This window comes from Pan paniscus, chromosome 3 (assembly GCF_029289425.2).
Source record: "Pan paniscus chromosome 3, NHGRI_mPanPan1-v2.0_pri, whole genome shotgun sequence".
NCBI lineage: Eukaryota > Metazoa > Chordata > Mammalia > Primates > Hominidae > Pan > Pan paniscus.
Window position 1 is genome coordinate 2,453,233 of NC_073252.2, and position 18,959 is coordinate 2,472,191.

Below are 18,959 nucleotides of genomic sequence, written 5' to 3' on the forward strand. Positions count from 1 at the left end.
TTGAAAACATTACTAAGTATTTCAGAATATAACATCAAATTGCCTTTTTGCTTTTTGTGTTTCAAACAATAAGGCATTTACATGAAATAAACATTTTTAAGAGTGTATTTGATCTTGCTGCTTTTTTACCACATGCTATTCTAGTCCTCTGCTTGGAACATAAAAATTATTTCCACAGCAACTAATTATAGTATAAGTCACGAATGTTGGATTACTATTGCTGATGGGGAATTAGAAGCAACCACCATGCAAATATTAAAAGCTTCTTATTTTTGAAGTTCTCCCAAGAACTAATACAAGCTAATAAAATGCAGGGAAGACATATGCTATATTCAATGTAGATATGAACTTTTCAAGTTGGCTTTATAAGTGCTCAGCTTGACACAAATCTGAAGAGAATTATTTCCTGTCTAATACGTTACAACTTTGTCAAAAATCGGTTAAGCATATTTGTGTGGGCCTATTTCTGGTTTCTCTTTTCTGTTCCATTGATCTAGTGCCTATCCTTCTGTCAGCACCACACTCTCTTGATTACTATATATATAAAGTTTTAATATCAGGTGGAGTGATTCCTCCCATTTTATTCTTCTTCAAAACTGTTTTAGTTATTCTAAGCCCTGTGCCTTTTCATATACATTTTAGACTAAGCTTGTCCATGTCTACAAAAACCTTGTTTGGGTTTTAATAGGAATTGCACTATAAACCTATGGATCAATTTTGGGAGAATTGACATTATTTGTATGTTGAGTCTTCCATACCCCGAACATGGTATTTCTCTTGAATTCTTTGATTCTTTTCATCAGCATTTTATACTTTTAGGCATATAGATCTTGTACATGTTTTGTTAACTGAAATTTAAGTACTTTATTATCTTTAGAGTGATTTTTTTTTTTTTTGAGACAGAGTCTCGCTCTGTCACCCAGGCTGGAGTGTAGTGGCGCGATCTCAGATCACTGCAACCTCCATCTCCCGGGTTCAAGTGATTCTCCTGTCTCAGTCTCTCAAATAGTTGGGATTACAGGCGCTCATCACTACAACCGGCTAATTTTTTGTATTTTTAGTAGAGATGGGGTTTCATCATGTTGGCCATGCTGGTCTCGAACTCCTGACCTCAGGTGATCCACCCACCTTGGCTTCCCAAAGTGCTGGGATTACAGGTGTGAGCCACTGTGCCTGGCCATCTTTGGAGTGATTATTAATGACATTGTGTTTTTAATTTTGATTTCTGCATGTCCATTGTCAATTTATATAGATGTGACCAATTTTTGTGAGCTGATTTTAGGTCTTGCAACCTTGGTGAACTTACTTATTAGTTCTAAGAGTTAAAAACAATTCTTTTTGTCTGTTCCTTGGGATTTTGCACATAGACAATCATGTCATCTGCTAAGAGGGACAGTTTTATTTCTTCCTTTCCAATCTATATGTCATTCCCTTTTTTTATCTTGTGCAGTGGCTAGAACTTCAATATGCAATATTAACAAGTTGTTCCTGATCTTAGGGGGAAGGCATTCTTTCACCATTAAAATATGCTATTGGGGCTGGGTGTGGTAGCTCATGCCTCTAATCCTAGCACTCTGGGAGGCGGAGGCGGGTGGATTGCTTGAGGTCAGGAGCTCGAGGCCAGGCTGGCCAACATGCTGAAACCCCATCTCTACTAAAAATACAAAAATTAGCTGGGCATGGTGGCAGATGTCTGTAATCCCAGCTACTCTGGAGGCTGAGGCAGGAGAATCTCTTGAACCTGGGAAGTGGAGGTTGCAGTGAGCCGAGATTGCGCCACTACACTCCAGCCTGGGTGACAGAGCGAGACTCTGTCTCAAAAAAAAAAAAAAAAAAAAAATCCAGGGAAGCCATCTGAGCCTGAGGGTTTCTTTTTCAGGAACTTTCAAGGGACAAACTCAACTTCTTAAATAGTTATAGGAATATTTAGGTTATCTATTTCATCTTAGTTAGATTTTGGTAGTTTGTGGTTTTCAAGAAATTGGTGCATTTCTTCTAAATTGTTGAATTGTTATAGTATTCCCTTTTTAACCTTTTGATGACTGCAGAATCTATGGATATATCTCCTATTTCATTCCTGATATTGATGATTTACATCATCTATTTTCATTTTTTGTCATCCTTGTTAGAGTTTATCAATTTTACTGATTTTTCAAAGAGCTAACTTTTTTTATCGATTTCCTCTATTGTTTTCCTATTGTCAATTTCATTGATTTCTGCTGTTTATTACTTCATTCCTTCTGCTTGCTTTGGGTTTCTTTTGCTCTTCTTTTTCAAGTTTCTTGAGATAGAAACTTTTGACTTGAGATCTTTCCTGATTTCTAATGTAAGCATTTCGTGCTATACTTTTCCCACTTTACCCATATCCTTTTCCCAGTACTTTGACAAAAATGCTTTGCTGTAATACTTGGTTAGCAACAGCCAGAGTAGCTTTGGGCCCACTGAAGAAAGTAACATGCTTGTGATCTAATCACCAACACTCGCCTTGAATCGCAGAGACCCTCTCACACGTTCTAAGGTAGGAAATCCAGGACACCTATTCCATCCAAGCACTAAGGTGGCAACAAAGCTCAAACCAAGAAGCAAAATAGTCTTCCTGCCTGAACTAAAACCATCTTCTAAGACGTCCCATATCTCTGGAGAGAGAGCAGGGGTGTTATTAAATTTAATACATACTTTAAAAATTCTATATTGTCTTATATCTTAACTGGAAAGAAAGTGAAAGTGAGAAAAAAGGACACTTTCTGGGAGGAGGGACACAGAGAAAGGGAGGCAAGTAAAACACCCCAGGGTGCACCTGTGTTCAGGGGTAGAGGAGGGGCAGGGACAGAGAGTAAATGACAAGCCCACAAAACCGTGCTCAACATCCATCCCCATCAAGGAAATGCAAGTCAAATCTCAATGAGATACCACTTCACACTCACCAGGATGGCTAGAATCAAAAAGACAGGTAATACAAAGTATTGGTGAGAATGCAGAGAAACTTGAACCCCACACACCTGTGGCAATGTAAAATGGTGCAGCATTTTTGGAAAATTGTTTAGCAGGTCATGGAAAAGTTAAATATGGGTACCACTGAATTGCACATTTTAAATGATTAAGATGGTAAATTTTATGGGACGGGTATTTTACCACAATGAAAAAAAGTTAAACATAGAATTATTTTATGACCCAGCATGTCTACTCCTAGGTATATACTCAGGAGAAATTTAAATGTATGTCTGCACAAAAACTTGCACACAGACCAGGGGCGGTAGCTCACACCTGTAATCCCAGCACTCTGGGAGGCCAAGGAGGGAGGATTGCTTGAGCCCAGGAGTTTGAGGCCAGCCTAGGCAACATAGGAAGACAGAGCCTCTACCAAAAAGAAAAAAAAAAATCTAGCCAGGCATGGTGGCATGTGCCTGTGGTCTCAGGTACTCAGGAGGCTGAGGCAGGAGGATTGTTTGAGTCCAGCAGGCAGTTGAGGCTGCAGTGAGCTGTGAGTGGGAGTGAGCCACTGCACTCCCACTAAGGGTAACAGATCGAGATCTTATCTCAGAAACCAAACCAAACCAAACCAAACCAAACCTCAGCTGGGCGTGGTGGTTCACGCCTGTAATCTCAGCACTTTGGGAGGCCGAGGCGGGTAGGTTGCTTTGTAATCAGGAATTTGAGACCAGCCTGGCCAACATGGCGAAACCTCATCTCTACTAAGAATACAAAAATTAGGCTGGGTGCAGTGCCTCACACCTGTAATCCCAGCACCTTGGGAGGCCGAGGCAGGTGGATCATTTGAGGTCAGGAGTTCAAGACCAGCCTGGCCAACACAGTGGAACCCTCTCACTACTAAAATTACAAAAATTAGCTGGGTGGTAGTGGCGCATACCTGTAATCCCAGCTACTCGGGAGGCTGAGGCAGGAATCGCTTGATCCTGGGAGATGGAGGTTGCAGTGAGCCAAGATTGCACCACTGCACTCCAGTCTGGGCGACAGGGTGAGACCGTGTCTCAAAAAAAAAAAAAAAAAAAAAAAGAAAAAAAAAATTCAGCCAGGCATAGTGGCATGTACCTGTGGTCCCAGCTACTTGGGAGGTTAAGGCTGGAGAATCACTCAAACCTGGGAGGCAGAGGTTGCAGTGAGCCAAGATTGTGCCTCTGCTCTCCAGCCTAGGGGACAGAGTGTAACCTTGTCTCAAAAAAAAAAACCAAAACCGAAGCCAAAACCAAAACCAAACCTGTATACAAATGTGCATAATGCATTGTTCATAATTGACAAAAAGTGGAAACAACCCAAATGTCCATCAAAGGACATTTGATGAATAGATAAATACATGGATTATTTGCTTATTTATATTGAAATATATAGAATATATTATTCCATATAATAGAGTATTTTTCAGCCTTAAAAAGGAATGAAGTACTGTTAGCTCCTACAGCATGGATAAACCTTGAAAATACTATGTTCAGTAAAAGAAGCCAGATACAAAAGGTTCCATGTTGTACAATTTCATTAATGTGAAGTGTCCACAATAGGTAAATCTAGAGACAGAAAGTAGATGAGTGGTTTCCAGGGCCGGGAGGCGGGATGAATTGGGAGTGGTGGTTAATGGGCATGAGGTTTCTTTTTGGGGTGATGGAAATGTTCTGGAATTAGATAGTGGTGATTGTAACTTTATTTTTTGAGAGATAGGTTCTTGCTCTGTCGAGGCGGAGTGCAGTGGTGTAATCATAGCTCACTGCAGCCTCAACCTGGGCTCAAGCAATCCTCTCTCCTTAGCCTCCCAAGCAGCCAGGACTACAGGATAGGCGTGTGCCACCTTATCTGGCTAATTAAAAAAAATTTTTTTTTTGTAGAGATGGGAGTCTTGCCATGTTGCCCAGGCTGGTCTCAAACTCCTGGCCTCAAGTGATCTTCTCCTCTTTGCCTCCCCAAATGCTGGGATTATGGGCATGAGCCACTGTGCCAGGCCAATTGTAACACTAAAAAGGTGAATTTTATGGTCTGTGAATTATATCTTGATTTTAAAAGATGGTGAGAGCTTAGGAGAAGGATGTTTTCCCAGGAGCGGGGGCACAGAGACCAGGAGAAAGCACCGGGACAGGCAGGGCCCAGGGATGCTGCACACCCACAAAGACCCTGTGGAGCCTTTGACTTGTCCCTTGCTGGGGGTGGGGTCCTCGTTTGCTGTTGCTGGCCCTGGACCTCGGAGCCAGGCACATCCTGGAGGCAATCATTGTCTTAGATGTGAGGAGCTCCAGGCTTCAAACACAAATAAATGCCTATGTAGGTAAAATGAAAGTTTGTTTTAAGAAGCAAGAAAGAGCTGGCAGTGAGAAAGTAAAGGGAGTAAGTATAGATTTCTTTTGTACCTAAGCAATAAATGAGATCTTCAACCAGGTTGAAGACAGGATTTCTTTCTAGGGTTATATTTAGGGCAATCCTAAAGCAGGTTTTTTGTCCCCTAGTAGAGGGGAACGAGGAAATCAACAAAGGATATGTTAACAATGCTAGAGTAAAAATGGAAAATAAAAGGGACATGGATGAAGGCTGCCATGTAAGGCTGGGCTGGTCGTGCACTGCACAGCTGTAGGAGGAGCCAGGCACACAGGTCTAGACATGTGGCGACTCCTGGAGATGTGCACTGCAGTTCTTATCCTGGCAATAGAGAAGCTCCCTCCTTTGAGACAGGAGCCATTGGAGAGAGGGAGGAGGGTATATGGAGACAGTGAGGTGGGGTGGAAGGGAGTTCAGGAGCCCCTGTCTTAGGCCTTCTACTTTGTCACTTAAGTAAGAGCGGGGGTTCTTTTTGGAGATTAAGAGAGAATAGTAGTTATTTGTGGAAGATCAAAAAAGTCTGGAGCAACAGGAGAAGACAGGAAGTCAAGAATATTAAGGGCTTCTCTCAGTCCACATGGCCTGAATTTCTAGTGGACTCAGCTGCCACCACCTTGCAACTCCCGCCAGCACCTGGGGTGGGGTAAGAGGTGAGCAGGTAAATAATGGGGATCACTCAGGGCTGGAAACCAGAGAGCAGGGAGAAGTCAGAGGAACACAGCTTCCTAAGGGGGCAGCTGATGGGCTGAGCGGAGAGAAGAATGGGTCTGTGTGTGTCCCGGGATCCATCCTGCGACCTTTCCTGAGTGCCCATGAGGAGCTGGAGCTGACTGGGTCTCAGTGCTTTTGGAGCTCAGTGGGGTGCAGGCAAGACTGGCTAAGTGACAGACCTGGACAGAGATGCCAGGAGGAAGGCCACTGGCAGAGCTGTGAGTGAGGCCAGCGAGGACCCAGTGCAGATATGGGCATTGAGAGGTGGAGAGCTTGGAGTCCTAGAGTGGGCCCCGATTGGGGTGGAGGCCACTCATGTGAAAGGACAGGGTCACAGAGGGTAAGGTGCAGGGTCTAAGGAGGAGGGCAGAGGACAGGAGAGAACGACAAGAGGATGCCCTGCATACTGGGTGGGAGGCAGGACTCCAGTGCCCAAAAGCTGGCCTTGGCTTCTGGTGCCCTGGACCCCACCATGTGCTGTGCTCATCACATCGACCCGGTACAGTGCCTCTTCCTGTGCTGGGCAAACACTTCATTATTCTTTGCTTTTGTCACTTTCCCTGCTGTCACCATAAACACAATTTCACAGCTACTCCAAAGTCCAGGTGAGTGTAGAGTAACATTCTCAATCCTCTGCTCCCCATATATAAAATATTTCTTCCTGAATTTTGTCATTCAAGTAAGAGTCCTGTCGTGGTAGCCTTTTTGGAGAGATTTTCTGATTCAAACGCAAGTTTGAGTTCTATACTATTCATTCATTTATTTGACAAATCCTTTGAGTCCCCACCCTTTGTGGAGCACAGTAGGGATGAGAGTGGATGAGGTCTCAGCCCCTGGGCGCTGTCGCTGCAGCAGGATGGACAGTAGAGCAACATGGGACATGGGAATGTGCATCGGACCAGAGAGGATCAGAGACCAGACAGGAGCGGAGACCAGACAGGAGTGGAGACCAGAGAGGAGCGGAGACCAGAGAGAAGCAGCGACCAGAGAGGAGCAGAGACCAGAGAGGAGCGGCCATGCCCAGCGTCAGGGGAGGGTGATCAGGGGAGGGCACTGAGGAGACGCCGGGAGGGCCCACTTGGATGAGGTAGGGGAGGGAGACACACGGACATTCGGGGAAAGAGCTTCCTGAGCCCCAGGACAGGAAAGGCCAGAGTGAGGCGGGTAACTGGTGAGCTCAGGCCCAGCCAGGGCAGCTGAAGAGGGAGCACCAGGAGAGTGGGTGGCAACCAGGCCAGAGAGCAGCCAGAGCCCTCGCAGGTCCCCTGCCTTCAGCAAAGACAGAGGCGGAGACAGCACATGGGGAGGGGAGTGCAGGGGGCCGGCCTAGTGAGGGGCTGAAGGACAGACCCCTCACCCGCTTAGGACTCTGCTCCTCTGACTTCTCCGATCCCCATGATCTGCTTCCTCATCTCCCACACCCAGGTGCTGGGCAGCCTTTCTGTGTGACATCGTGAGGGTGAACAGGTGGCAGGAGATGAGCTGGGACGGAGGGTAGGGAGGGGTGAGGGGGCCATAGGGAGGGATGAGGGGGCCGTAGGGGGAGCAGAAGAGGCCCAAGGTGATGGGGAGGTGGCACCTGCAGCTGATGAGGGAGGAGACAGTGACTCAGACACGGGGACCTTCCAACAGCCAGCACACACTTCCCCCTCCCCTTCCTCAAAGGGGCACTGATGCACCCGGCCCGGTGAACACCTGTGATGTATAAGCCAAACACAATAATCCACTCCTCCTTTTTTCTGGAGTATAATCTCTCCACCTCCCTTGCAGCTGGTGCAGCTGCATGACCTGCTCTAGAAAGTGGGTATAGCTGTTGTCTGCACCGGGCTCTCCAAGAGCACCTTGACTTTCCTGGGCAGAGGAGAGGGGTGAGAGAGAGCCTTGCACCCGTCTCTCCATCCTGCTTTGGAGACTGGAGCAGGTATTCCACCAGGAGGAAGAGAAGCCAACGTCCTGAGAATATGATGCAGAAGGACAGGCCTGGGATGACACTGCCAAGCTGCCCAACAAAACCCGAGCCCATCTGCCTCTGGAATTCTCTGTGAGTGTAAGCCACTCAGGCAGGATCTTTCACCCGCAGCTCAAGAAGCCCCTGGCCCACAGATGGGCTGGGGCGTGAGTACGCAGCAAGCACCTTGGCTCTCCTCGGAGGGCAGTGGCTCACAGCCAGCACCGCGGGCTCGCTCTTTCCGTGGTGCTCACCTGCAGGGTGCGGGACTCGCTGGTTATTTTATCATTTCTATTACATTCTCTAGGAATGGACTTCTTTTTTTTAGTGGGGAAGAACCATCACTTCCTTCACAATTAGGTAACTCATGGCATCCTAGTTATCTACTCTTCTTTTCAAAATGATTAGCTATTAGCCACAAAAAATATAATTTCTGCCTTATGAAAGTAGCCTTGGAATAACTCCAGGCTTTTAAACTCATGTTGGCCTTCCTGCAGATCTGATAATATTGTGAGTTCATCTATCTTACCACTGTGAAGTCAGAGTAGAAAATACATCATCTCTTTCAGATTCCTGGAATAACTTCAGAAGTTCTGGATCTCCAGATAAATGTGCAAGAATGCGCAATTCAATCTGTGAAAAGTCTGTGAGATACAGTTCTGCATTAATTTAGAGTTTGCCAGCAATGTTCCTCGTGTTTGCTGCCCACCCCGGCCACCCTCAGACTCTCCTGACTCTGTAGCCTCAAGGTCCATGTCCCTGCCTCCCATCTCCCAGGGTCCTCTGACCTCAGTGTCAGGAGGTGAGAAATGAAATGGGGAGGATTGTGCAAGGTGAGGAGGCTCAGGAGTGAGTGAGAATGTGTGCGTGGAGGGGAGTTGTGATAAATAGGATGACCAGTTACCCTATTTATAGGCCCCATCAACAAAGTGACATTGAGTAAAGGCACAGAGGTGGCAAAGGAGGGCACCAAGATGGTCTCTGGGGAAGAGGAATGGCCTGGGCAAGGGCCTGGAGTGGAGCTGACTCTGAGCTGGGAGGAGTAGGGCCCGGCAAGGCCGCAGCGAGCAGGGCAGACAAAGCACGGGGGCAGGGGCCAAAGGTATCTGGGATTTAGATACGGTGATGTGACGGGACACTGCAAGAAAAACTTGTTATTATGTACGGTGCCTTAGAATTTATTTGAAAGAGGCCAGCCGCAGTGGCTTATGCCTGTAATCCCAGCACTTTGGGAGGCCAAGGCGGGCGGATCACCTGAGGTCAGGAGTTCGAGAACAGCCCAACCAACACAGTGAAACCCTGTCCCTACTAAAAATACAAAAACTAGCCAGGCATGGTGGCACATGCCTGTAACCCCAGTTACTTGGGAGGTTGAGGCAGGAGAATTGCTTGAACCCAGGAGGCAGAGGTTGCAGTGAGTCAAGATCATGCCACTGCACTCCAGCCTGGGCCACAAAAGCGAGACTCTTGTCTCAAAAAAAAAAAAAAAAAAAAGAATTTATTTGAAAGAATGAATTCCGTAAGTACCTTTGAATTGTTCAATTTCTAAACCTTTGAACCCTATGAAAATGCATAAAGCAAGCTACAGCAACGTACCTGCTGCTAGAAAGGTGTGGCCTTTGGATGAAACAAACATGGCCCTCGGGGAGATCGTGAGAATCTTGTCTTCTTTACCTGAATTGTTATTTCAAGAGCATTTAGTGAATTTGGTCATGAACTGATGCATAGCTATTCCTCAATACAATATTATTTGAATATTATTCTAAAGTCCAGAGTTAAGATTTTAAATTTTTCCGAATATTTTTATTAATTTAATTTTTTTAGAGATGGGGGTCTCACTTTGTTGCCCAGGCTGGAGTGCAGTGGCACAATCATAGCTCACTGCAGCCTCACACTCCAGGGCTTAAGCAATACTCCTGCCTCAGCTTCCCAAAGCAGCTGGGACTACAGGTGCACACTGCCATGACCAGCTGATTTTAAAATTTCTTGTAGAGACAGGGTCTCACTATATTGCCCAGGCTGGTCTCAAACTCTCAGACTTAAGCAATCCTCCTGCCTTGGCCTCTCAAAGTGCTAGGATTACAGGTGTGAGCCATGGCGCCTGGCCTTATTAATGTAATTTAAAAATAACATATTACTACTGAAAGTTAACTAGGTTTTCTGTTTTTTTAAATTTTCTGTTCTGTCTAGAATTCTTAATGAAGAAAAGAAAAAGTCAAACGTTGACAACTGAATGCATTCCAGTAAAAGCAATCTTGAAACTCTCTGAGCCTCGCTGATTGAAGGTCTATGTGGGAAGGGGCAGCAGGGGATGAAGCTGCTCAGGATCCCTCTCCATGGACCCTATTTCAGGACAGTCACGTGTATTTTAGAAAGGACTGCTCATTGGGGCGGGGAGCACTGGCTCACACCTGTAATCCCAGCATTTTGAGAGGCCGAGATGGGAAGATCACTTGAGCCCAGGAGTTTGAGACCAGCCTGGGCAACAAGGTGAAACCCTATCTCTACTAAAAATACAAAAAATTAGCTGGCCGTGATGGTGCATGCCTGTAATCCCAGCTACTAGGGAGGCTGAGGCAGGAGAATCGCTTGAACCCAGGAGGCGGAGGTTGCAGTGAGCTGAGATCACAACATTGCACTCCAGCCTGGGCAACAGAGCGAGACTCTGTCTCAAAAAAGAAAAGAGGAGAGAAGAGGAGAGAAGAGGAGAGGAGAGGGGAGGAGAGGAGAGGAGAGGGGAGGGGAGGGGAGAGAAGAGGACAAGACAAGACTGCTCATTGGGCTTCATTGTTTTGCCAGGACCTTCCTGCACAGCAGGGCCCCCAGCACAGGGGCAGGAGCGCCACTGCCAAGGGTAGGACGTGTACAGGGCATGGGCAGCAGAACTCTCATTTGCTCAGATTTGAACTTTTTCTTTTTTAGAAATGTACCCATCAGCATCACAGCAGAATAGCTTAAAAGAAAGAAGAGTGTTCATGTGCTTTATAATGAGCTCTTAAACTCTTTTTAAGAGTGTTAGTGTGCTTTTATAAACATTTCCAGTAATGTTCAAACTTTAATAAGCACCAGTGCTATTATATGTTTGTTTTTTCTTTATTGGGAGGCTGGTGGGGGAGAGATGGCAGGAGGAAAGCTGCTTTCCTGATATAATTATCATCCATTTCCACTTGTAAACTGCTAACAGGGAGGTACCATATCACTTTAGCTGTTCTTTATTCTTTCAATGTATGTTTAAATCCTGGTCATGCAAATACAGAGAACTTCAGGAAGGTGAAGCAGTTAGTTATATAGAAAATCAATGACAAGTAACTTTTTAAAAAATGTTAAAAAGGGCACACTGGCTCACACCTGTAATCCCAGCACTTTGGGAGGCCGAGGTGGGAGGATCACTTGCGCCCAAGAGTTTGAGACCAGCCTTGACAATATGGCAAAACCTCATCTCCACAAAAAATACACACACATACAAATTAGCCAAGTATGGTGGTGTGTGCCTGTAGGCCCAGCTACCCAGGAGATTGAGGTGGGAGAATCACCTGAGTCCAGGAGGTCAAGGCTGCAGTGAGCCGTGATCGCACAACTGCTCTCTAGCCTGGGTGACAGAGTGACACCCTATCTCAAAAGAGAGTTATCAGAGACTTTAGCAAGGTAGTAAGAAATGAGTTACCTTTAAAATTCTTAGGTGTAGTAATCTGAATTGGGTGCTTGGAGATACCTTGGATATTCTGTTAATAATAAGAGACTAGCTTTAGTTAAAATATCTACTCTTAATCTGTACTACTTAGGGTATTTAATGTACATCACATTTTATTAAACATTAAAACAAGTAAGCCAATGTAACATGCATAAGCACATTAATACTTAATACAGTTGTCTAATATCAAAACATAATTTTGATGAATACACCACTAAATGTACTTAGCAGATTTGAGAACAATTCCTTTTGACTCTAGCCTGTGTGACCCTTAACATAATTATGTACAGTTGTTCTTTTTACAGCAGCCCAAATTATGAACTCAGTTAACTTAAAAATTCCTACAACATACGCTAATGGTAGATTTATGTGAAATTTGTATATTGTACTTTTATTTTAGAACACATTTTAAGATGAAAATTCTGGTCTCTTTGATGCTGGTCATTCCCCTCCCTCACTGCTCCTGGCACTTCGTACCTGCCTCTGTCTTAGCCTGTCCTAAACTTGGTGGCTTGTGCTACGTCCCCTGCAAACTCTTAGGGCCATCTGTTAAGCACCTTCACACTTTTACAACTTGGGCAATGTGCAATAGTTCACATGCTTCTAGCCCGTTTCAACTATTCAAATCATGAGAATTTCTGTCACAACATCCTTTGGATTCTTGGCAGTACCTTGAACAATAATACCCTGCTTTGTCTGGGAATATAACTCACTGGGCATTAATAGTTGGTCTTGACTCCCTGGCTAAATCTGACGAATTGTGCCAAGCATCAAAGTCCTGCAATCTTACAGCGATGCTCCTTAGTTCCCCCTAGAAGCCCTGGGAAGTGGTAAGGCCACATTGTCATCCTCATTTTTTTAAGATGAGGACATGAAGGCCTTGGGGTATTAAGTCAGTGGCTCTCAAGTTTTCTATACATTAGAATCACATGATACCTCAAAAAATACCCAATATTTACAGGATAAGCTCAATAATAGTGTAGAGATGACAGAGAAAACAGCTATTGAATTTGAAGAGAGATCAATAGAAATGATCCAATCTAAAGAAGGGAAGAACAATAAACGAAGACTCAAGGACCCGTGGGCTAATATCAAAATACAATATCAAATTGTGTTCTCTTAGTTCCTAGAGAAAAGAAAGAGAATTGTGCAGAAAAAAGTTTTCTTAAAGAAATAATGGCTTCAAATTCTGAAATTTAGTGAAAGACATACTTTTTCCAATTTGAGAAGCTGAACAACCCTAAATATGGTAAATTAAAAGATAACCAGGCCCAGAAACATCATAATCAAACTGCTGAAAAAACTGTGATTTAAAAACAATCATCTTGAAACTAGCCAGGGTAAAATGACACTTTTCATGCTGAGGAACAGCAATGTGAGTGACTGCAGATTTCCTGTCAGGGACCATGCAGACCAGAAGACGATGGAGCCACAACTTCCACAGACTGAAAGAACTGCCAGCTCAGAGCTCTTTATTCTATCCTCCAGGAATGAAGGTGAGTGAAAGACATTCTCAGATGAATAAAAATTAAAGTACTCTGTCATCTGCAGACCTGCTCTAAAAGAAATGCTACAGGAAATTCTTCAGGCTTCCAAAGGGAAACCTGGAACTTCAGGAATGAAAGATGAGCAACAGAAATGGTCAGTATCTGGGTAAATATAATAAATCAGCTTTTTTGAGTTCAATGGCTTTTGTAAGCCTTTTGCATCTTATTTGAAGTGGTAGAATATGAAATATAAAAATAGCTTGTGGCTGGGCACAGTGGATCCCACCTGTAATCCCAGCACTTTGGGAACCCAAGGCAGGAGGATCACTTGTGCCTAGGAGTTTGAGGCCAGCCTGATGTAAATTTACATGGCTATTATAAAAAATGGCAAAAAAAATAATAACATGCTGGCAATAATGCAAAGAAAGGGGGAACTCTGATACACTGTTGATGGGAAAGTAAATTAGTGCAGCCACTATGGAAAACAATATGGAGGTTCCTCAAAAAAAGAAAAATTAAAATGCCATATGATCCAGCAATTCCACTGCAGGGGATGTATGGAAAAGAAAGGAAATCAGTATGACAAATAAGTATCTGCACTCCCATGTTTACTGCAGCCCCGTTCACAACAGTCGAGATATGGAATCAGCCTAAGTGCCCATCAATGGGTGAATGGATAAAGAAAATGTGGTAAATATACACAATGAAATACTATTCTGCTATAAAAAGAATGACATCCTGTCATTCGCAGCAACATGGATAAGCCTGGAGGCCATTATGCTAAGTGAAGTAAACCAGGTATAGACAGACAAATACTGCATGTTTAATTCCAGTATATGTACATAGTGGTAGCAGAATTGTTCACCTGTACCCCTGTGGAAAACAACTTTATTAACTAGAGTGCAATAATTGTGTTCAGTTGCTTCTGTCTTTTGTCTTTAAGACTTCATTTGTTTCAGGTCAGCATCTCTTTTCTCCCCCTGCCCCCCAACAACTTTCCCCAGTGAGGTTGTTTCACACAAATTTAATTAGATTGATATGTCACATTCTGTCTCCCATCCTGAGATCCCCCGACTTCATAAATGACTTTTAAAAATTTACATACATTATAGTTCACTCTTGCTGTTGTACATTCTACTGGTTTTGACAAATGCATAGTGTCAGCTATCCACCTCATGGTATCATACAAAATAGTTTTACCACCCTAAACAATCCCCGGAGCTTTACTTATCCAACCTCATCCCCAAGTGCCAGCTCTGAACTTTTGGAAACCACTCATCTGTTTACTGTCTCTACAGTTTTACCTTTTCCAAAATGTCACATAATTTGGAATCGTGTGGTATGTAGCCTTTCCAGATTGATTTATTTCATTTGGCAATATGAATTTAAGATTCATCCATGCCTTTTTATGGCTTTGTAGCTTATTCCTTTTTATCACTGAATAATATTTCTCAGTATGAATGTGTCACAGTTTATTTATCTATTCACTTCTAAAAAGACATCTTGGTTGTTTCCAGTTTTTGGTGATTATGAATAAAGATGCCATAAGCATTTGTGTGCAGGTTCTTGTGTGGACATAAGTTTTCAAATTAATTTGGTGGATGCCTAGGTGTGTAATGGCTGGATCATATGGTATTTAGTTTTGAAAGAAACTGCCAAACTCAAAAAGTGGCTGTACCATTTTTCATTCCACCAGCAATGAATGAGTGCCTGTTGCTCCACACCCTCACCAATTAATAATGTAAGGTTTTTGTTTGTTTGTTTGTTTTGCTTTTTGATCTTAGTCGTTCTAATAGGTATGTAGTGGGATCTCATTATTGTTTTAACCTCCCCACCTTTTTGATACCACGACTTCTCCTCATCCTTCAACTCTGCACACAAGCAGACTTCCTCCTTTCCTTAAGGAAGAAACCCCCTCTAGCTCCCTAATTAAGCAGGCTGGGGGTCTGTCGCAATGCTCTGAAGAGCATCCTTGACATCTCTCAGTTCAGACCAAGTACTGATCACAACATTGAACAGCTGGGGACCTGGATCCCCCTTTCCAGGAGCACCTCACACATAGAAAGTATGTAATACGTGCGTGTTTACTGAATGAGTGAGACAGAGAGGCATTGAAAGCATGTCAGTAATAAAAATTGAATACACGTAACGTACAAATTGCCACCTTTGACTAAACTCCTTCCTTCTGCTTGTGCCTTGTGCACGCATCCCCCCAATACTGATGATGTTCCGCTACAGAGAAAGCACCACGATATGCAGCCCAGGGCAGGGCAGCAATGCAAAATGAACTCGCACACAAATCTGGCCTTCTGGGAGTTATTGTCTGTCATGACGTGTGTATCACACATACAAGTCACATAACGCAGGGTTCAAATGAACAAAATGAAAGGGTGTCACAGGAGACTCTCCATGGTGCTCTGAGGGAAGAAGAGAGTACTTCAGGCCCCTGAGGAGTGAGGCTGGGGAAATCAGCCTCACTCATGGCAGAGTTCCAAGAAATCAGGAGACAGGAAGCGGCCACAGAACCACATGTGTTTCTTCTGTAACCAACCTTCATGGGCCTTCAGCAAGGCCTCTCTGGAGGAGATATCAGCCCGTGCCAAGCTTTTCATGGCCAATGCTCCCCGTTGGTTGTGGCACTGTGCGCCAACCAGATCTGTGAATGTCTGTTCATGTGCACGGGTTCACATTTCCAAACACATGAAACACTGTTGCGCTTCTCTATGGGCCTCTGTGATGCAAGCAGCCATCAGACAGAGTGCGGTCCCTAACGCCTCATGAGCAAACGCATGTTCACAGGTGTCTACGTGAGCAATTAGCACATACAGCACGTGAACTACCAAAGACCGAGGGTGACCAAAGTGACTGTGGTGGGAAGCGACAACTAACAAGAGTCCGAACATCTGGGAGGAAGCTGGGTCCCACCAGGTGAGAGTCCAAATGTGGGAGAAGCCTGTGGGGGTCACCCAGCACACTGGGGGTGTGGATGAAAGCGTGGCTGTCACACGCCCATGAGAGCATCGAAGTCAGACATCACTCTAGCAAGAGGCTGCCGTCACAGACCAACACCACGTGCTAGCACGCAGGGGAACCGTTCGTGGAAGAAGAATAGAGAAGCGATCACTACCTGCAGGCATCCTCTACTGGGAGGGGCTAGACTCCCCATTACTCTCCTCGGGCGAGGAGCTGGCCACCCAGGCCGAGAGCAAATGGTGATATCTGAATGTTTCTGCAGGTGAAAGCCTCAGAACCAGCATACTCCTAATTTGTTGGAGTCAATCATGTTATTTACATTACATAAGCTGGTCCCCTCGTGTTGACCACCCATGAACATTTCATCTCCCAGGTCCAACGAATGTCCAGGGGGCGGAGACCATGCCCATGTGTCTCCTAAGCTGAGCAGAGAGAGCACACAGTAACGCAATCATACAGCAGAATGACTGGTTTAAGTTCCCCAAACTACGGAAATGGAAGCAAACTGGAATAATTTTCTTACAATTTTAATCTCCTCTAGGGTATACAGTTTTCTGCTATTACTGTGGACATCAAAATGTGTGGAGATCACGTCTCAGCTGCCTGTTAAATAAGCCCAGCTGAACCCCGCAGAGGAAGGCACCTGTGCTCAGCCCTCATGGGTTGCTCTGGGCAGCCCAAGTCTCCCATGAGTGGTTGCAGGGGAAAGTGCCAGCCATGTGGATGGGGCACATCCCAGCATCTGTTTTCATGGTGAACTTGGTATGTTTTTGCAAATAAGAGAACTGATCTAAAAAAATTGAATGTTAACAGCCTTTATTTAACATTCAGTGAAAGGCAAGGTGCTGAGATGACGTTTTAATTCTACAATGTGGCATTTGTTAAAATCTCAGTAGCTGTTAGTGAAATGCTATGCAGGGAATAGTCTCAGCTGTGGGTGAAGGGGTTGCACCCAGGAGGTACATGAGCCTGTTGCTTTTCTCCCTAGGTATTGTGTGGGCCTGGGTATCTTCATCTGTCTACCTGACTGAAGCTCCAGATGGAAGGTGCCAAACTGGGGAGGTGGTGGAAATAGGGAAAAGGTGATGGCAGCCCTGCTTTTAATGTGTTGACTATGTCCTTGCAGCCTCTGGAATGAAGCCAAAGGAAAGTGATAGTCACAGGGTCTTGGCCAGCTTGAGGGCATGCTGGTTCGCCTTGTCTTGAGAAAGCTGTGGCAGTCGCCCCACACATGCCTTCCTGGGTGCCAGGCTGTGTGAGGCACCTGAGAGGTGCTGTGCAGAACAGCCACACGGCACTCCGCCCTCTGGACACAGCCTCCCGGGGCAGGGCCCACGGCGTTTTCACTGTGTCCCCAGCACCTACTACACAGCCCAGCACACAGGAGCAATTCACAAATAGTGGCTGAATGAGTAAGACGAAAAATAAATAATTTTCACAATAACCTAGCAAAGAAGGTGCTGCTTTTATCATTTCATGGATGAGAAAAGTGAGGTTTCCATAAGTTAAGTAACTTGCTAGAGTAACACATCTATTGACTGAGCTGAGATTTGAACTCAGTTCTGCCCTAAGCCAAGGTTCTGTTGCCTCCAGAGTCTGCCAGACAATGCCAGCAGTCTCTTGAAATAATTTTTCTTGATTAAAAAAAAATCCAAGTGAAAACCACAACAAAAACACAGAAAAGGGCAGCTGGCACAGAGCTCAGAGTGAGGGCCACAGCAGCACACCTGCTATGGCACCTGGGCCAGGCTGATGCCACTGCACTTGACCTAAGCAGCTCGTGGAGCCTGACCTGCAGCCTGAAGGGCAGTGTGGCCCTGACCCCATGTGGGGTCTGGAACCCTGTGAGTGGCTTGGATGGGCAGCCCCCTCTGCCTGCTCCGCCTGATACACTCCCGTGGCCCCCCTCACCCACTAACGCTTCTGCTCAGCTGCCCCCTCCCCAACCTCTTTAACACTGCTTTCCCGAGGCTGGCAATCCTCCCTCCACTACATACGTTCCACACATTCACATTTCACTCTCCTCTGTATCGTTTCTCATTCCACATGCGTATTGGCTGTCTCATGCCCTCTATCTCCAAGACTCCATAGAGCAGAGGTGTTTCTTCGGTCGGGGGGGCAGGTCGGTGGGGGAACAGAGTCTTACTCTGTAACCCAGGCTGGAGTGCAGTGGTGTGATCTTGGCTCACTGCAACCTCCTCCTCCTGGGTTCAAACAATTCTCCTGCCTCAGCCTCCCGAGTAGCTGGGATTATAGGTGTACGCCACCACGCCCAGCTAATTTTTGTATTTTTGGTAGAGACAAGGTTTCATCATGTTGGCCAGGTTGGTCTCGAACTCCTGACCTTGTGATCCGCCCACCTCAGCCTCCCAAAGTGCTGGGATTATAGGCATGAGCCACTGTGCCCAGCCAGGATAGAGTTTTGACCCATACAGTGCAAGCACCCTGAACATCCTGGCACACAGGTGTTCAGAAAACATCTGTTGAATGAATGATGATGAATGGAGAGTGACAGGAAATGGGGTTGGAGAAGCAGGTGGGGTCAGATCACCCAAAGCCCTAAGAGCTAGGTGAGGAGACCAGACATTAGTTACCCCAAGAGCTCTGGGAGCCACTGGAGACTTTAGGGATTGGAGCTGTGGAGCTGGGCTTGCATTTCTGACTCTCCCGGCTGGAGGGATGAGAGCAGGAAGGTGGGTGGGGAGCTGGAAGGCTGGCACCAAGATGTGTAGGCAACAAGGGTGGGGACAGCTATACCAGGAGGCCCAAAGGCTTTGGTGCCCAGCCGGGACCCCTGGGCTCCAGCCTGTGTGACCAGTTGAGCTGAGGAATC

General features: G+C 45.5%; 1 protein-coding gene across 3 annotated transcripts in view; it reads right to left on the reverse strand.

The window, feature by feature from the left end:
- The window catches only part of POLN (DNA polymerase nu), a 171,051-nt gene that overhangs the window by 48,455 nt on the left and 103,637 nt on the right, over window positions 1-18,959 (reverse strand). For all 3 annotated transcript variants that reach the window (XM_063603673.1, XM_055111138.2, XM_063603672.1), the window contains 3 exons: window positions 11,640-11,697; window positions 9,572-9,649; window positions 8,505-8,619 (listed from right to left, as the gene is read on the reverse strand). In XM_063603673.1, the coding sequence (XP_063459743.1) occupies window positions 8,505-8,619; window positions 9,572-9,649; window positions 11,640-11,697 (251 nt within the window). The remainder of the gene's footprint in view (window positions 1-8,504; window positions 8,620-9,571; window positions 9,650-11,639; window positions 11,698-18,959) is intronic.